The 19,807-nt window shown below is 54.0% G+C and overlaps 1 protein-coding gene across 5 annotated transcripts in view; it reads left to right on the top strand.

Annotated features, from left to right (window-relative positions):
• CACNA1A (calcium voltage-gated channel subunit alpha1 A) overlaps nt 1–19,807 on the top strand; it is a 195,647-nt gene that overhangs the window by 97,049 nt on the left and 78,791 nt on the right. For 3 of the 5 annotated variants that reach the window (XM_070492187.1, XM_070492186.1, XM_070492190.1), the window contains exons 7-15: nt 992–1,095; nt 2,239–2,354; nt 3,407–3,463; nt 4,292–4,381; nt 14,301–14,510; nt 17,452–17,564; nt 18,736–18,848; nt 18,942–19,073; nt 19,310–19,382. In XM_070492187.1, coding sequence (XP_070348288.1) covers nt 992–1,095; nt 2,239–2,354; nt 3,407–3,463; nt 4,292–4,381; nt 14,301–14,510; nt 17,452–17,564; nt 18,736–18,848; nt 18,942–19,073; nt 19,310–19,382 — 1,008 coding nt within the window. Of the gene's footprint in view, nt 1–991; nt 1,096–2,238; nt 2,355–3,406; nt 3,465–4,289; nt 4,382–14,300; nt 14,511–17,451; nt 17,565–18,735; nt 18,849–18,941; nt 19,074–19,309; nt 19,383–19,807 lie in introns of all 5 variants that reach the window. The other 2 variants (XM_070492188.1, XM_070492189.1) reach the window with 1 other exon arrangement.

Raw genomic sequence — 19,807 nt, 5'->3', positions numbered from 1 at the left:
ACACACACAGAGAGGACGTCGTGTGACAACGAAGGGGGACACTGGGGTGACGCGTCTACACGCCAAGAAGCCACCAGAGATTGTCAGCCGAGGGCGCGTGGGCAGACCCCCGCCCAGCCCCGGGGAGCCGGCCCTGCCGCCCCTCGAGCGCAGGCTTCTGGCCTCCAGAATGGCGAGACGCTCAGCGGCTGTTCCGTAGACACCCGCCCATGGTCCTTCGTCGCGGCAGCCCCGGGGCCACCCCCACGGGGTCCAAAACCTGTGTCCACCGATGCCCGGCTCTGTGACCTTGGGCTGGCGAGTCTGTCTTTCTGGGCCTCGGTTTCCCCAACTGTAAAGGGCGTGATGGTACAGAGGGATGTCGTGAGGATGAAATGAGTGAAGGATTCGACGCAGGTCACGCACTTAGAGTCTGCCCGGCACACAGTAGGCTCTCTGCCCGCCTGGTTTTATTTCTCTCTCTGCCCTTGGTTTCCTTCCCCTCCTCTTAACCGCCTTCTGGCCGCCGTGCTCTGTTCTCCGTATCAGAGAAAAGGGTTCCATTTTTAGACTTTTCTCACCCCTTGAACATGGATCTGGGCGCCTCTGGGATTGACAGTGAGGCTGTGGGGACCGGAGGAGGCAGACGGTGAGGAAGGGCCCTGGCCCCCCGGCTGCTCTGCGCCCCCGCGCCGTCCTCCTCCTCAGCCGTCACGGCCGTGTCAGGGAGGGGGGCCCAGGGTCGTTCTGCATCTCAGGGCCTTTTCTCCCCTTCCTCCTGGCGGCTCCTCCTGAGGTTTCTGCTGGTTCCGGTGCTCTGAGGACCACGTGGCTGGAGGCCTTGCCCCTCTGACGGTGCCCCTGGGGTTCCCCCTGGTTGACCCTGTGCCCTCTGCCTCCCTCTCTGGGCTGCCAGAGCTCCAGGGCCCCACAAGTCAAGGACACTGGAGGAGAGAGCCCAGAGGGGGCCAGAGCTCCCACCTGCCCTCACCTGCTCTCCTCCCGCCCGCAGAGCAACGACGCCTCAGGGAACACTTGGAACTGGTTGTACTTCATCCCCCTCATCATCATCGGCTCCTTTTTTATGCTGAACCTCGTGCTGGGCGTGCTGTCAGGGTAAGTCTCCGCTGTCCCCCGTCCCTGTCCCCCTCACCAGCGTCCTCCCAGGAAGAGGCCAGCGAAGGCTTGTCTTCATTCTCCACGCAGAGAACAGGCCTCCACCCGTGCTTTGGGTTACCAGACAGGTATTAGCAAGCCATGTCTCGGTGCACAGGTTGCGCACTGCTGGGGCATCCAGTGAAGGGGCTCGTGGGAGCTGAAATTCAGTCCGGCCTCGACTGACTGAGCTGTGCCCCTGGCACTGAGCTGCCTGCACCCAGGGGAAGGGGCGCATCCTTCCAGTGCGGCCCACAGGAAAATTCTATAGGGCTTTACTTTCTGTTAACTCACATTTTAAAAAGCAATAGCTTGAGCTTCTCTCTCCCCTATTTTCCAGAGATAAAATCATAGCATATAATCAAACATGCATTTTCGTGACACACATTGTTCTCAACCCCCAACATTGTTCTTTTTGGCTTAATCATAAATGGATTTTATTTTTCTCACCACAAGAAATCTGGGAATTGGTATGGTGGCTCCATGGTGCCATCAGGGACCCGAGTTCCTTCTAGCTTTCTGCCCTGATATCCTTCCCAGAGGCTTTCGATCTCATAGATGCCTCATGGTCTCAAGATGGCTGCCTCATGCTCACAAGACGGCCATCCCATGTTCTAAACAAGAAGAGGCAGAAGGGAAGCAGGAAGGGGTTGGTGGAGCCCATATCAAGGAAGAGAGGCTGTTGCAGACATTTTTAGCTTCTGTCTCATTGGCCTAACTTGAAAGCAGGTGAAAATACTCTCCAGCCGGGAGTACAGAGGATGAGAACGGCATGTGCAGCCACGGCAGCTGGCATAGCCCGGGTCATGGTTTTGCCTTTTTTCTCTCGCTGGGCGCAGTTGTTGGAAATTGCGGACACCGGCAGACATGCCCACCCCTATGATGTCCTCCCTCTTTTCAGTTTTCTTGAGGCGTCATTGACACACAAAATTGTAAGATATTTACAGGGTGATTCGATGTGGTGATGTTCTTCTCTCCTCCCGGGAGCCCTGATTCCTCCGTTGAAACCCACCGCCCCCCGGAAACTTCTGAACCCCAGACGCACACGCACACTCACTGGAGTTTCCCAAGCCAGCAGACCCGGATTTTTTCGCGCCCGTGCAGGGAGTTCGCCAAGGAGCGCGAACGGGTGGAGAACCGGCGGGCCTTCCTGAAGCTGAGGCGCCAGCAGCAGATCGAGCGGGAGCTCAACGGCTATATGGAGTGGATCTCAAAAGCAGGTGAGGCCCTGCGTCCTGGGGCCGGCAGCGGAAATCCCGGGAGGCCGCGGGGCCCTGCAAGGCCGGCGCACGGGGTGAGGATGGGCCAGGGAGCCCGCGATGGGGGAGAAGGAGGACCCGATTTTTAGCAAGAACGCGGAGGGTGATGGTAACACTCGCGGGATGGAGCCGAGATGCAGCCTCTGGTTACACCCCAGCTCTGCCACATCACCTCCCTGTGCCTCAGTTTCCCTGGCTGCTAACAGAGATAATGATAATACCCCCCCCTGATAGGGCTGTTTGAGGATTCACTAAGATCATCCAAGCTAAGTCACTCCGGAAGAGCAGGGCCTGACACACAGTAGGCACCTGTATTTGTTCAGCCATTCAACAAACGCTCATGGCACCTACTGTGTGCTGGGCACTGTTCTTGGCACCGAGGATACGACAGTGGACAAGACGGGCTGCCTGCCTGCCCGCAGGGCTCTGACGCTCTGGTGAGGGAGACAAATAAACACATACATACCACATTGGGTGCTGCCAAACCCTGAGAAGACAAACAGAGCAGAGTGGGAGGCACAAAATGGTGGGAGGAGGCGGGTGGTCGGAGGGGGTCTCTCTGAGGAGCTGACATCCGAGCAGAGACCTGAAGGAAGTGAAGCAGGAATGGATGTCTGGGGGAGGGGTGTTCCAGGCAGAGTGACAGCAAGTGCAAAGGCCCTGTGGTAGGAGCAGAGTTGAGTCATAGCAAGGAGGCCCTGTGGCCAGAGCAGTGCATGGGGGCAGGGAGGGCCAGGGCCAGGGCCGCCTGGTCTTCCCAGCTCTGGGAAGGATGCTGCTGGTCGTTTGAGGGAGCTGGAGATGTGTTGGCCATTTCTCCTGCTGCGGAGGTGGGGCTGGGGGTCAGAAGGAGCTGAGCAGCTCATTTCTGGCTCATGAGCATCACCTTCAGTAAGGCTGGCGGAGCTGACCAGATGGACCCGTACCCTTTCCGGTCCAAGGGCCCCGTCCGGCCCAAGGGTCTGGAGAGCCCCCCAGGCTCTGCAGCGTAACTCTGTGCTCTCCCCCCTCAGAAGAGGTGATCCTCGCCGAGGATGAGACCGACGTGGAGCAGAGGCTGCCTTTTGATGGTAACTGCGCTGCCCCGGGCCGGGGGTGGGGCGGAAGCGGACACAGGGGCCCCCAGGGGACCGGCACACAGGGCCCGGGTGATGCCGGGACCAGCACGAGGCGAGTCTGGCTCAGGAAGATCAGGGCGGTGGGAGGAGTGGGGCCTCCTCATGCCTCGGCTCTGCTGGCCCCCCTGCCTCAGTTTCCCTGCCTGTGCAGTGGGCGTGCCCCTCCCTCGCTGCTGGTTTCTGAGGGTTACCGTAATTCTCGCAGAGAGCGCACCCAGCGTGGCGCCCGGCGCTCAGCGCTGCTCATATTCCCTAAATTAATGCAATAAACCATCGTAATCCCACCCAGAAGCCAGCTTGCCATGAGGGACACGCGTCACATGCTTTGGCAGCACAGAGCAGTGACTTGACACAGGCAGGAGGAGGGTGTGGAGGGACCAGCCTCCCAGGGGCGCGAGGCGGGGCTCCGGTCTGGGGGCTCCCCACGGGCGGCCGGTCACTGCACCCACGGTCCGAGCGCTTGGGTGGGCGGTGCCTGCCCCCTGGGGGGCAGGCGCGTGGAGGTCGGCGGCCAATCCACTTGGGGTCGCGGCCCGGAGGGAGAGCGGCTGAGCGCCCTGACGGAGTCAGGCCAGGGAGCCCCCCTGGCGTGGCCCCGGGCGGTCAGGTGGCCTGTCAAGGGGGCTGCTGCTCCGTCCCCTCGAACCCACGGCCACCAGGGCTGAGCCAGCGACACTCAGGGAGGTGGGCAGGGCGCGGGCCCAGGACGCGCGCGCAGAGGGCCCGGCGGTGGCGGAGAGGGTGACGTCTCTCTCTCCTGCCATGTTTCCCTTGTTGGAGCTCTGCGGAGGGCCACCATCAAGAAGAGCAAGACGGACCTGCTCCACCCCGAGGAGGCGGAGGACCAGCTGGCCGACATTGCCTCTGTGGGTGAGTCCCGTGGCTGCGCTCGGCGGCAACGAGGGGCGGCGCCGCACTGCCTGGATTGGGTCTGACGGCCCCTACCGCCCGCGCGTCCCGGGGCAGGTGATGCGATGGTGGGGATGACCGGGGCGCCCGTCCTCCAGCGTCCCCGCGGGGGTCCAGCTCAGCAGCCCCCACTGAGCCTTTAGAGCAGCGCCTGGCAGACGATGCGCTCCGTAATGCTGCCCAGCCTTGTTCGTGAGCAATGTTATTACTCATTAGCGCTCCTTGAGGCTGCTCTTATTAGAGGCCCAACTGTGACCAAGACGGAGACTAAATCTCCACCCACCTGCGGTCCCAGCGCAGGAAATGAGGGTTAAACAGGGACTCACACAGGTGAAACTGTGATGATGCTGGCCGGACAGAGGAGAAGCCCCGGGCTTGGGCGGCTCTGGAAGAGTAGGGTGTGGTCATGGAAGGCTTCTGGGAGGAGGTGACAGTAGAGTTGAGCGCTGACAGATGGGTAGGAGTTCACCATGGCGGCGACAGCAGAGAGGACCCTGCAGAAGGCTGTGCTCAGACTGTCGCGGTTGGTCATTCAAAGGGCAGAGTTTGGGGTCGGGGGGACACTGCCCCTTCCTTCTCACGCCCCTTGATTGTCATTGTGTTGCTTTGGACCCTCTCCAGGGAGAATATATTATTTTTTGCAATGGATTTAAAAAAATCCCAATAATGAAAGAGGAGGTGGGAGAGCATCCGGGCAGAGGAAATAACGAGACTCGGAGGGGAGCGGGCATGTGGGCGGACGGGGCCTGTGTGCGCGGAGCAGAGAGGAGCAGAGGGCGTTGGGGAAGGAGGGCGAGGACACATGTAGACATACGCACGTGTGACACACACATAGACACAGACAGAAGAGCGTGTTTCTAATCCACGGGCACCGACTGCTTCACACTCTGCTCTTGTCACTCAGCCTCGTTCATAACACAGTTTCCGCCGTGGTCCTGGCCCCACAAGGGTGGTGCCACGGCCGTCTCCGTCACCGTGGTTCTGTTTCCTGGCCTTTGAGTTGTTTGCAGTTTTTGCCCCGACGAGGAGCACCGCTGTGCACATTTATGCACAATTACTCCCCCACCCTTGGGGCGTATTTCCTTGGGGATAATTATAGGATCAAAGATATTAGGAGCTTTTCAACTCATTCTTCACGGAGCCATTCTGAGTTTCAGAAACATGGAACCCATTTATAGACCTGCCGAGCAAGCACTCGTTCACGGATTCCCGGCCCGGCCATCCCGTGTGACCCATTTAATTCCTTTCCCGGTTAGTGGATTTTTAATGATACCTTAAAGCTTGTTTTAATTGGCATTTTTAATTTCCAGCCCAAACACTCTTTTCCTTGTAATGATGAACTAGTCCTGTTTCCACCTGTGGACACATCTGTGTCTCTCCTTCCAACGAGTTCGAGAATTGCAGCTCCCCATCAATGCTCCGTGCGTTTGATCAGTTATGTCCCCCCCCAAGTATCTCCCCAGCTAGGTTGCTTCCATTTTTAAAAATCTATTTTGTTATATTTTGATAGGCAAACATTTTTTATTTATTTTTGTGTGTGTGTGAGGAAGATTGTTGTTGAACTAACATCTGTGCCCGTCTTCCTCTGTTTTGTATGTGGGTCGCCTCCCCAGCATGGCATGATGAGCAGTGTGTAGGTCCACACCCGGGATCTGAACCCACAAACCCTGGGCCGCCAAAGCAGAGTGCGTGAACTTAACCGCTACGCCCCTGGGCTGGCCCCCTGATAGGCAAACATTCCTTATTCATACCACATTTATTCAATGCCAGGCACTGAAAACAATTGGGGTACCCAAGTCAGGATCTCCTCAATGGATAACGCTGGGCACCTGCTCTTAATTAACAAGGAGATACTATTTCCCATTGATCATTCTGGAAAAGGTGGGAAAGTGATAATACCCAGTGTTGACAAGGACGTGTGGAAATTGGGCCTTGTTGTAGCTGCTGGCAGGAGTGCAATTTGCAGGGTTTCTGGTGTGTGGTTTGGCGTTATTTAATTATAGATGTCTGTATTCTTTGACTTAGCATTTCCATTTCAAAAGCTTTTCTTCGTGTGTACAAAAGATCTGTGTCCCAGCCTCTCTCCACAGCATTGTTTCTGGTGTTCAAAAAAGTAAAAGCCAGAAACAACCCACGTGCCCAAAAGTAGGGAGATAGTTAAAGAAATTATAGTATTTACTCATTGGGTAATATTATGTAGCCAGGAAAAAGAATGGAGTTGCTACTGGCATAGAAAGATGTTTGAAATACATGTTTTTCAGTGAAAAAGCAAGTTGTACAACACGGTGTAAAGTGCATGATCCCATTTTGAAAACAATGTTAAGACGTGGACGAGGTACACAGAGATGTGGAAATTGGAGGATTACGGGGAATTTTCCATTTTTACAGGATATTTTTCTGGCATGTATGAATTAGTAAAAGGCATTACTTTTGAAATCAGGAAAGTCAGTAGATAAGTTGCAAGTCACTGAAAAGCAGCAAAGACTGATGATGAGGCCTCTACCGGCCGTGCTGGGCAGAGAGGAATGTGTTTGGTGGAAAACCAAAGTCTTGTGTCCTCGTCTCTTCTTCTTATAAGGACTCCAGTCATATTGCATCAGGGCCCGCCCTCCCAACCTCGTTTTAACTTAATTCCCTCTTTAGAGGCCCTGATACAGTCACATTCTGAGGTCCTGGGGGCTGGGGCAGCAATGTGTGAATTTTAAGGGGACACAGTTGAGCCCATAACAGGGAAGCCATGAGAGATGCTCACGGAGAGTCCGTCTGCGGGAGCGCCCACCCTTAACTGTGGATGAAGGAGAAGAGTGGCGCCATGGAGACCCCGGGTTCCAGCCGGCGTTCGATGAGTGTGTGACAAGGGAGGACGGAAGCTGCAGGCAGACGCTGTGGGGCTGAGGGACAGCTGGCCGCGTCCGGTGGCCCCTCAGAAAGAAGCAGGTGCCGTTCCGCTTTCTGGACACGTCCAAATGCAGGCTGGGGGCTGCTTCTCCCCGGGCCAGGGTTGCCACAGGCCCACCCGCCACCTCCCAGCTCCTTGGCCTGGTAGCTCGAAGTCGCACGAGAAGAGCCCACCACGAAGGAGGCCTGGAACTCCAGGGCTCTGATGAGGAGTCGTCTTTGCCATCACTTATTTCTGTAAAAGCAATAATCACGTGTTTCGAAGGAAGGCAGGAGCCGTGAGCATAGCGTACATTGGTGACTCCACCCTGCTGTCGAAGCCGTCGATAAACACGGTATAAAGCGGTTTCATTCACAGCTGATGAAATATGGCGTTTGAGGCATTTGTAGGAAAAGTTGAGCTATGAATGGAAGCCGCTATCACAACAGCATTTCTTTAGGAAAATCGGGTTCCATCGAGGAGACTTTGTAGGTAAAGCCCCCGTGGTTTCGCTGGGGCTGCCCTAACAGAGGACCACAAGCAGATGGCTCAGCACAGCGGAAGCTCGTCCTCTCCTCCTCCTGGAGACCAGAGGTTCAAACGCAATCAAGTGTCGGCGGGCCGTCCCCTGCTTTGCCCTTGCTTCCGTGGGTGGTGGCGTCTCCCGCTGTCACTCCAGTCTCTGCCCCGGTCGTCGCGCCGTCTCCTCCCCGTGTCTCTGCTCCTCTTATAAGGACACAGGCCTTGGGTTCAGGGCCCACTCTACTCCAGTCTGACCTCCTCTCAACCGGCCGGCAGCTGCAGAGACGCTGCTTCCAATGAGGCCTCATTCCCGGGGACCAGGCGTCAGGACTTCACACCTCTCCTTCAGGGACACAGTTCAACCCACGGCCTGGGCAGCACCTAGTTCAGTTTATAGACAATTTTGAGGGCATATAAATTGCCAAAAATCCCCCAGTTGAGCCTTGGTGGTGACACACTGCTGTCATCACCACAGAACATTCCAGACTAGTGCTGGCCGCCTCTGGCTCTTGACCCTTTGAATGTCGCTGGTCTGAACTGAGATGTGCTTCATATTAACACATCAGATTTGGAACACTTAGTACCAAAAATAAGAGTGTAAAGTCTCTCTTTAAAGTATCTCTATTTAGATCCCATGTTGAAATGGTAACATCTGTGATAGAACAGGTTTCATAAAATAGCTTATTAAAATTATTTTAAAAATCTAAGGATTACCTTCAATTACAATTCCAGACCACAGAGAAGAAGCAGCGACAAGAATGGGTGGAAAAGGGGAGTGTGCCAACCTCATGGCCAACAAAAGAAAGCAGGTGTTGCCATATTTTTATCAGACAAAGTAGACTTCAAGTTAAAAAAGACAAGGGAGACAGAGAGGGGCAGTGTGTAATGATGAAAGGGACACTCCATCACGAGGACATAACACGTATTAATATCTATGCACCTAACACAGGAGCACCAAAGTACATAAAGCCACTATTAACAGACCTAAAGGGAGAAATTAACAGCAACACAATAATATTAGGGGACCTTAACACCCCACTTACATCAATGGACAGATCATCCAGACAAAATGTCAACAAGGAAATAGGAGATTTAAATGAAACTCTTGACCAGATGGACTTAATAGATATATAGAGAGCATTCCATCTGAAAACAACAGAATACGCATTCTTCTCAAGTGCACATGGGTCATTCTCAAAGATAGACCATATGTTGGGAAACAAGGCAAGCCTCAATAAACTTAAGAAAATTGAAATCATCCCAACCATCTTTTCTGACCACAATGCTATGAAGCTAGAAATCAACCACAAGAAAAAAACTGGGAAAGTCAGAAATATGCGGAGACTAAACAACATGCTATTGAACAACCATTGGATCATTGAAGAAATCAAAGGGGAAATTAAAAAATACCTGGAGACAAATGAAAATGAAAATACAACATACCAACTCTTATGGGATGCAGCAAAAGCAGTCATAAGAAGGAAATGCATAGCAATGCAGGCCCACCTCAACAAGCAAGAAAAATCTCAAATAAGTAATCTTAAAATGCAACTAACAGAGCTAGAAGAAAAATAGACAAAGCCCAAAGTCAGCAGAAGGAGAGAAGTGATAAAAATCAGAGCAGAAATAAATGAAATAGAGACTAAAAAAACAGTAGAAAGGATTAATGAAACTAAGAGCTGATTCTTTGAGAAGATAAACAAAATTGACAAACCCTTAGCCAGACTCTGCAAGAAAAAAAGAGAGAAGGCTCAAATAAATAAAATTACAAATGAAAGGAGAAATTACAACAGATACTGCAGAGATATAAAGGATTATAAGAGAATACTATGAAAAACTATACGTCCACAAATTCGATAACCTAGAAGAAATGGATGAATTTCTAGACTCATACACCCTCCAAAAACTAAATCAAGAAGAAATAGAGAATCTGAACAGACCAATCACAAGTACAGAGATGGAAACAGGAATTAACAACCTCCGAAAAAACAAAAGTCCAGGAGCAGATGGTTTCCCTGGTGAATTCTACCAAACATCCAAAGAAGATTTAATACCTATCCTTCTCAAACTATTCCAAAAAATTGAAGAAGATGGAACGCTTCCTAACACATTCTATGAGGCCAACATCACCCTGATACCAAAACCAGACAAGGACAACACAAAGGAAAACTACAGACCAATATCAATGATGAACTTACATGCAAAAATCCTCAACAAAATATTGGCAAACTGAATACAGCAATATATTAAAAGACTCGTACACCACCATCAAGTGGGATTTATACCAGGGACACAGGGATGGTTCAACATCCACAAATCAATCAACGTGATACACCACATCAACAAACTGAGGAATAAAAACCACATGATCATCTCAATAGATGCAGAGAAGGCATTTGACAAGATCCAACATCCGTTTATCATAAAAACTCTCAATAAAACAAGTATCAAAGGAAAGTGCCTCAACATGATAAAGGCCATAGATAACAAACCCACAGCCAAATCATACTCAATGGGGAAAAACTGAGCGCCATCCCTCTGAGAACAGGAACGAGACAAGGATGCCCTCTATCACCACTCTTATCCAACATAGTACTGGAGGTTTTGGTCAGAGCAATTAGGCAAGAGAAAGGAATGAAAGGGTCCAAATAGGGAGGGAAGAAGTGAAACTCTTGCTATTTGCAGATGACAAGATTTTATATATAGAAAACCCCAAAGAATCCATCAGAAAACTATTAAAAATAATCAACAACTACATAAAGTTGCAGGGTACAAAATCAGCTTACAAAACTCAGTAGCATTTCTATACATTAATAATGAACTAGCAGAAAGAGAAGTCAAGAATGTAATCCTGTAAGACAATCTCAACAAAAAGAATAAAATATCCAGGAATAAATGTAACCAAAGAGGTGAAAGATCTGTACACTGAAAACTACAAAACATAGTTGAAAGAAATTGAAGAAGACACAAAGAAATGGAAAGATATTCCATGTTTATGAGTCTGAAGAATAAACATAGTTAAAATGTCCGTACTACCCAAAGCAACCTACAGATTCAACGCCATCCCAATCAGACTCCCAATGACATTCTTCACAGAAATAGAACAAAGAGTCCAGAAGTTTTTATGGGACAACAAAAGACCCCAAATTGCTAAAGCAATCCCGAGAGAAAAGAACAAAACGGGAGGCATCACAATCCCTGACTTCAAAGCATACTACAAAGCTACAGTAATCAAAACAGCATGGTACTGGTACAAAAACAGGTGCACAGATCAATGGAACAGAATTGAAAGTCCAGAAATAAAACCACACATCTATGGACAGCTAATCTTCGACAAAGGAGCCAAGAACATACAATGGAGAAAAGATAGTCTCTTCTATAAATGTGTTGGGAAATCTGGACAGCCACATGCAAAAGAGCGAAAGTAGACCAGTATCTTGTACCACACACAAAAATTAACTCAAAATGGATTAAAGATTTGAATGTAAGAACTGAAACTATAAAAATCCTAGAAGAAAATATAGGCAGTACAGTCTGTGACGTTGGTCTTAGCCACATCTTTTCGAATACCATGTCTACTTGGGTAAGGAAAGCCAAAGGAAAAGTTAACAAATGGGATTATGTCACACTAAAAAGCTTTTGCACAGCAAAGGAAACCGTGAACAAAATGGAAAGACAACCCACCTACTGGGAGAAAATATTTGCAAATCATTTATCAGACAAGGGGTTGACATCCAACGTATATAAAGAACACACACAACTCAACAACAAAAAACCAGACAACCCGATCAAAAAATGGGCAGAGGAGATGAACAGACATTTTTCCAAGGAAGATACACAGATGGCCAACAGGCACATGAAAAGATGCTCAACATTGTTAATCATCAGGGAAATGCAAATCAAAACTACACTAGGATACCACCACATGCCTGTTCAAATGGCTATAATCACTAAGGCTAAAAATAAATGTTGGAGAGGGTGTGGAGAGAAGGGAACCCTCATACACTGCTGGTGGGAATGCAAACTGGTGCAGCCACCATGGAAAACAGTATGGAGAATCCTCAAAAAAATAAAAATAGAAATACCATATGACCCAGCTATCCCACTACTGGGTATCTACCCAAACAATTGAAATCAACAATCCAAAGTCCCATGCACCCCTATGTTCATTGCAGCGCTTTTCACAACAGCCAAGACGTGGAAGCAACCCAGTGCCCATCGACTGATGATTGAATAAAGAAGATGTGGTATATATACAATGGAATACTACTCAGCCATAAAAAAGACAAATTCATCCCATTTGCAACAACATGGATGGACCTGGAGGGAATTATGCTAAGCAAAATAAGCCTGACAGAGAAAGACAAACAGCAGATGACTTCACTCATATGTGGAATATAAACAAACACATGGACAAAGACGACAGTTCAGTGGTTACCAGGGGAAGGGGGGTGGGGTGGGGCTCTGGGGGTGAAGGGGAGCACTTACATGGTGACAGTCAAGAAATAATATACAACTGAAATCTCACATTGACATAAACTATTATGAACTCAATTAAAAAAAGAAAGAAAGGAGGAGTGTGGGTCAAAGTAAGTATGAAACACAGTCAGTAGAGGTGGCAGGACGCAGCTAGCACACAGTAGGTCTTCAGTTAACATCCCCTCCCCGATGCTTGGTGCGCCCATTGGGACCGTGTCTCCAGGCCCAGCGCTCAGGGAAGGCGTCCTCGATGAGCTGGCACGTCCACTGGGTCTTGCTCACTGCCCTTGGGGTTGGGGTTGCAGGAGGAGATTTTTACGGCCAACAATCATCGTGTGCCAGCATCACATGGTGAATTAACTCACTGATTCCCCCGGCGGCCCTCTAGGGGGGGTGTGGCTGTCCCCGGTTGACAGAGGGAGGGACAGAGTCTTGATGATTTGCCCTGGGTCACCTGCTCCAGGTCACGTGCTGGGTGGTGATGGCACCTGCCTTTCAGTGCGGCTCCAGCACGAGGGGCTCATGGCGCCCCTGCCCACGGCGGCTGCTCTCCCCCCGTGGAGCATCTACGCAGCCCCTGAGACCTTCGAGAGGCTCTTCCTCTGGGCCGAGCGCCGTGGGTGCCTGTGGGTCTGGGCGGGGACGGGGTTGGGAAAGGCCCTGGCCATGAAAGGCCATCGATCCGTCCACAGCTGAGCTGCTCCTCCCAGACCCGGCCCCTCCCTGGGGGGCAGCTCGGTCCCCCCAGGGGCTCCGGCCGAAAACCTGGGCCCCTCCCTCTCTCTCACCCACACCCGACCCGGCAGCTCATGTGGGAATCCACCTTCACGGGTGCACCCCGACCTGCCCTCCCTGCCCCCTTCCCGGTCGCGGCGCCTCCAGCCCCCTCCTCACTCGCCTGGAGGGTACAGTCACCTCCTCCCTGGTCCCACAGCTCCTGCGCTTGCCTTCTGCAGTCTGTTCCCCCCAACAGTGGCCAGAGGGCGCCCGTGAGCACCGGGGCAGGTCAGGTCCCTGCTCTGAACCCTCGACGGCTCCCACCTCACTCAGACCAAAAGTCAAAGGGCCCCCCGTGGCCCACAGGCCCTGCTCTCTCTATGCCGCCCCCTCCCTGCCCCAGCTGCTCCACTCCAGCCATGCTGGCCTCCTTGGGCTGGTCCTCAAACACATCAGGCAGGCACACTGCTGCCTCAGGGTCTTTGCACGTGCTGTTTCTCTCTGCCTGAGAGACTTAAGATACGAAGATGATTTAGGTCACACCTTCACCGAGACGGCTCGGTTTAATCCCGCAGCGTGCCACAAGCCCTCCTGGGGCCCCAATCCCCTCGGCCTACCCTATTTTTCTTTTTTCTAAAGCACTTTCCACCTTCTCTCACACCATTAATTTACTTATTTAGGATATTACGTTTTATCGTCTGGCTCCCCCACTGAGTGTTAGTCCCAGGAGGCCAGGGGTCTGTCTGTTACTTAATGTCCCGAGCACCTGGAAGAGAGCCTGGCACACAGCAGTTGCTCCATAAATGCTTAGGAGCAAAACTGTGCGCAGGCAGAGGGCAGAGCTGGCTCATGCCTTGGTGACCGTTTCTAAAGTGAACTGTCCGCGGAAACCAGGGTCCCACCCACCTCCTCCTGGAGGCCTTCCAAGCTTGCTCCTCACAGCTCTGCGGCCTGCCCTGCATTGGGCCCAGAGCACAGGATCCGGCCCCATCGCACCAGTGGCATGACCCCCGGAGTCACCGCATGTGGCCAGGATGGGGAGACACAGGAAGTTGGCTCTGGCACTGGGGCGCTGTCAGCCTGCCCACCGGTCGACCCCCTGAGCGCTCGCTGGTCGTCCCAGCGCCGTGACTGTCAGGGCTCCCTCGCTGGAAAGCTGGGCCCGGGGTCAGGATGCTCCCCGGGGCCACAGTGGAGCCCCGGCCGCCGTCCATGCCCGGGCCGTGCGGCGGCTCGTTCCCTGGGCAGAAGCGCCGCCTGACATCCTCCGTCCTCTCCCGGCAGGGTCTCCCTTCGCCCGGGCCAGCATCAAAAGTGCCAAGCTGGAGAACTCGACCTTTTTTCACAAAAAGGAGAGGAGGATGCGTTTCTACATCCGCCGCATGGTCAAAACTCAGGCCTTCTACTGGACTGTGCTCAGCCTGGTGGCCCTCAACACGCTGTGCGTTGCCATCGTCCACTACAACCAGCCCGAGTGGCTTTCCGACTTCCTCTGTGAGTACCGCCCGGCCGCCCGGCCGCCCTCCTCACGCCCTGTCCCCGCTCTGTCTCGGGCGGTCTGCGTTCCTCCTCTGGCCCTGGTTGGGTCCGGCCTCCGTTTGGCCGTGTCTGCGTGTCGGGTGGCGCCCTGTCCCCCTCTGTCTCGGGCGGTCTGTGTTCCTTCTCTGGCCCTGGTTGGGTCCGCCCTCCGTTGGGCCGTGTCTGCGTGTCGGGTGGCGCTGCTGTGGCTGCTGCAGAACAGAACCCGCTTCTTCGGGCCCGAGAGCCGGGAGCTGGAGTCAGGCCGCCCAGCACTCCCCTGAGCCCCGTCCGAGAGGGAGACCCCGGGGTGCTGGTGAGGGGCGAGGGGACGGAGGCAGAGGGAGGCAGGGCCGCGGGGCAGCCGCACAGGTGGAGGCCTGCACGCTGCTCCCAGGGCGTCTCTGGGGACGTTAAAATAAAGCATTTGTGGTTGAGAGATGGGGCTGCTTCAGGGACACAGAAGGACCTGCATGTTGTCCCCCTTTTCTCTGCCCATTTTGGACTCTCTGCTTCCCCCCTTTTCTTTCAAACTTTCTGCTTCTTCCCCTCCTGCCCTTTTTGGCTTCCTTATGTCTGGGGTTCATTCCTAGAAGATCCCCTTTCAACAAGCGTGAGAGCATCTTGCTCCCTCGGTGGGTCCCAGGACCTTCTGGCCTCTTCCCAGATGCCAGGAGGCAGCGTGAGGTACAAGCCAAAGGGATGCACAGGTGGGAGCAAGGCAAAGTGGGGAAATGTGGGGAGACCTCTGACCAGATTTCAAAAGTAAAGAGCTCTGAGGAATCAACAAGAGTCGCCACCTGGCAGGGAGGATGGCACGCGGGGCCTGGCTCTGGCTTCTGAGCCCCAAGGGACCACATCCCAAAGCCTGTCTGTCCTCCGGCTGCCCTCCTCCTGCACCCACCGGCTTGTGTAGTCTCTACCCTTCTGACCTAGTTCAGAACGGACCCACTGGCCACTGGGGACAGTCGAGTCTTCAGCCCAGAGAGCCTGGGCGCCTGGCCCAGGTCACCCTCTTCTTGTAACCCTCATTGTTCAGTCGTGTTGGCTGACCCCCCAGGACACCCCCAGGGGCCAGTTCCCCTTCCGAGAGCCCCGACCTAGTTCCAGCCTTAGTAATTGCGTTTGGTGCCCCTGGAGTCTTACAAATGAGGACTTCTTGTCTTAACCGCCCCTGAGAGTCTATTTTTAATGTTCCATATTCTCCCCACTGATCGCCTCCCTCTGTCTGTCCTGGTTCTGGAACAGAGGATTGGGACTTCCTGCCTGAAGCCTGTGTGTCTCTAAAGGCCCTTTAATTATCCCCATTTTCCAGTTGAGAAAATTGTGACACAGAGAGGTTAAGTAACTTGCCCGGGATCACACAGCTAGTGAGTGACAAAGCCGGGATCTGAGCCCAGAGTCCAAGCTGTGTCTGATGGCACTTCCCCGCTGTGGTCACCAGGTGACCTGGGCTCTCAGCGTCTGCTGTGCCCCTAACTCTCCATGTGACCTTGGAGAAGTTAGCGCCATCGTCCCTCAGTCGAAGACGTCTTGGATTATAGGGCACTCTTTCATTTTATGTGCCACTAAGAAACAAAACAATGCTGCCGTCTTAAGTGGGACCCGCCAGCTTAAGGTACACCCCAATTTCAGAGACATCATAATGGGAACAGAATATGTGTCTTGGGGTCGATGAAGGCACTGGTTTCTCAGGGTCTCCGGTTCCTCGTCTGGGCGTCGGACTCCACAGCCCTGAGAGTCCTTCCTGACCCGCCAGTGCCACCCACAAGTGATGCTGTTGGGCGTCCCCTGCCGTCCTGCATCCCGGGGTCTCTAACGTCCGCCTGGAGCTGGCTCCTGGGATGAGCAGAGTTATGGACCCCCGTCCCTCGCTGGTGCTTTGGTCCTGGGGCCCTGGGGACCCTGGAGCTCCCCTCAGGCCGTTCCCAGGTCCTGAAAGCAGGACCTGTCCACCAGGAATGAGGGGAAGGACTGGACGGGCCGCTCCAGCACCTCCTGACAGGCTGACGCCTCGAATGCCCTCGGCCTTCAACAGCGTGAGCTGTGTGACCAAACGGACATGTCTGCAGGTGGCCCTTGTTCTTCCCTTCCCCTCACGGCCTCCTCCCCGCCCCGGCCCTTCCCGGCGCCCCGTCTGTGCCCCCACCACCACCACCAGAAAGCCCTCAGCCGGGCCTGGCTCTGGGCCATCTCTTTCCTGGAGCGAACGGTGCCCAGCATCACCGCCCCCACGCGTGTGCGCCATGTGCTTCCTCATCGAAGAACACACGCTTTCTCTTGCTCGAGACCTGCAGCCATCGGCCAGACAGGGTTTCCAGTTGGGAAAAAAGCCGTGCTCTAGGCCGGTTGTCTGTGATGCTCACCTGAGACCCCCACAAGGATCATTAACAGGACACCAGTGTGACGTCCATTCCTATTTTTCCTTTGGAGCTCAGGCACATAAAAGTAGATTAATCTTGAGTTTTAGATTATGACACACTGGCACCATGAGGTCATCAGAGCCATTGTTATTTGGTCAGTTAGTCAGTCAGTCAGTCAGTTAGTCAGTCAGTCAGTCAGTCAGAGAATGTAGTAAGCACTCAGGCACCTTCCACCCAGCACAAAACCTGGGTCTTTGACAATAACATCCAGCTCTTGTCATCAGACCGGGGCAAAAGCAACAAGATGCAGCCCCACCGGGCTTTCCCTCACTCCTCTGAAGACTGGCCCGGGGTCGATGGGTTGGAGGGTGGGGGACAGGTGTTGCTCATCCTCGTTGGTAGACGGGACCCTGAGGCCCAGGGAAAGGAAACCAAGGCCACCAGACGCCGTCAGCTCTGCCTGCCAGACAGGACGGGATTGTCGTCCACAGGACGGTCAGAGCCCCGAGCCCCGGCCGCAGCAGCTAACCTCCTCTCTGTCCCCTCCCTTCCAGACTATGCAGAATTCATTTTCTTAGGACTCTTTATGTCCGAAATGTTTATAAAAATGTACGGACTCGGGACGCGGCCTTACTTCCACTCTTCGTTCAACTGCTTTGACTGTGGGGTAAGTGGTCCGGTTTCGGGGGGTTTTCTCCTGCTCGTGCCCAGACGGCCGATGCCTGGGGACGTCAAAAGGGGAGAGGCGGGGTCCCTGGCCATGAGGGACTCGCCCGAGGGCAGGAAGGAGAGGACACTTTCAAACACGGGCAAGCACATGCATGCAGGACTCTGAGCCCCTGCAGTGGGGGACGTGCGGACCCTCATAGAAAAGCAGGGGGCCTGGCCGTCCGTCTGTCAGAGACTCACCCCCGAGAGACCCACACAGCCGCCGGGAGACGCACACGAGGGTGTCCGAGCGGCCTTGCGTATAACACCCCAAACCAAACGACCCCAATGTCCGTCTGCAGTGGGATGACAGATGGGTTGGGGCCCAGCCGCCTGGTGGGAGACCCTGCAGGAGCCAAAGGCCCCCAGCGTGGCCACCCCGATGGCAGGGGGAGCCTCCCCCGCGTAGAGGTGCATGGATGGAGGCGGACACGGGACAAAACCTGGTCCACACAGAAGGGTTCCACTCACGAAATTCAGACGGATGGAACTGAGCTAATTGGTCAGGAGTGACGCTTGGGTGCTTTCAAAAGGCAGAGAAGCCAGACAGGAAAGGGCCTGTGCTGTGCGACCCCACTCACGTGAAATGTCCAGAACTGGCACCTGTGCAGACAGACCGTAGATCCGCGCTGCCTGGGGTGGGGGGAGCTGGCGCGATGGCGCCTGAGGACGGGGTCTCCTTGGGGGGTGATAAGAATGTTCTGGAACTAGATAGAGGTGGTGGCTGTGCGACACTGTGAATGTGCTAAATGCCACTGAACTGTGTGCTTCAAACGGTGAGTTTTATGATCTGTGAATTGTATCTCAGTTTCTTTGAAATGCAAGGAAATAGTCACCACAAAATTCAGGAGGGTGGTTATGTCCACGGGGCCCCAGAGGCTTCTGGGGGGCTGACGTGTCCTACTTCTCGATGTAAATGGCAGACAGTGGGCATCAGCTTTGTCATTACATGGCTCAGGAATTCTTTGCTCTCTCGAAAGCTCTTAATAAATAAAAAGCAGGGATGAGGGTAGTCTGAGGCCCCCGCCCGGCTCCCATTTGGGGTGCCAGTGGGGTTGGGTTCCTGCAAGGTTCAGGCCCAGGGCATGTTTGCAAGGCCCCTGGGCATGAGACCAGGTCCCCGCTTGTAGGTCATCATCGGCAGCATCTTCGAGGTCATCTGGGCCGTCATAAAGCCCGGCACGTCCTTCGGAATCAGCGTGTTACGAGCCCTCAGGTTACTGCGCATTTTCAAAGTCACAAAGTAAGTGGTCAGGGCTCCCTGACGCCCTGACGGGGCGGAGGCCAAGCCAGCGTGTCGGGAAGAGGGGCTCAGCGGCCTGGCCTCCGCCCGCAGGTACTGGGCATCCCTCAGGAACCTGGTTGTCTCGCTCCTCAACTCCATGAAATCCATCATCAGCCTCCTGTTCCTCCTCTTTCTCTTCATCGTCGTCTTTGCCCTTTTGGGAATGCAGCTCTTCGGCGGCCAGTAAGTACTGAGCGGATTCTCCGAGTCCGGCTTCCCCCGGGGGGGCCCGGTGTCCCAAGAACCCAGGCCCAGCTCTGCACGTGGACGCTCGTGCACTTGCCCGGATGGGCGGACCGTGGCTGCCGCTCAGGCGTCCTCCCGTGGAACAGAGATGCTAGAGCCTGGAGACGGGATGCAGAGCGCAGGGCCAGAAGCCCGGGAGAGGGGCCAGCATGAGATGTGTGTGTCCCCTACAGGTTCAACTTTGACGAAGGGACGCCTCCTACCAACTTCGACACTTTCCCAGCAGCAATAATGACGGTGTTTCAGGTACAGCCTCAGCTGGCCCCGCGCCGTCTCCCCAAGCCAAGCTCGGTGCCCACGTGGCCGCGTGCCCAAGGTGTGGGACTGGCCCGGCTAGCACCTCAGAGCCTTTCCAGGGGGTTCTATCTCTTTAGGGGACAGAGAATGTGTGGAAAATGTGGCTTCACTCCCCTCCCTCCCCTGGGGGGTAATTTCTAAATGAGACCCTGAGACGGGGGGGGGTCGGAGTGAACCCTCCGTGAAGCTGTTCTGATCCCTCACAGAAATTACGGTTCATAGCAGCGATCGCCACCCGTTTGTCTTTAGCACAGAGCTGTTCTGTCCCCAAGGACACCGGAAGTGTCTAGAAACAGTTTTGGGTGTCGCTGCTGGAGGCGAGGGTGCTCCTAGCCGGGGATGGACCACATCCCACGCGCCCAGGACGGCAGGAG

This window comes from Equus asinus, chromosome 20, assembly GCF_041296235.1.
Source record: "Equus asinus isolate D_3611 breed Donkey chromosome 20, EquAss-T2T_v2, whole genome shotgun sequence".
In the NCBI taxonomy this organism is placed as follows: domain Eukaryota; kingdom Metazoa; phylum Chordata; class Mammalia; order Perissodactyla; family Equidae; genus Equus; species Equus asinus.
The sequence above is the reverse complement of the archived record's forward strand: the minus strand, read 5'-3'. Positions and strand labels throughout refer to the sequence as shown.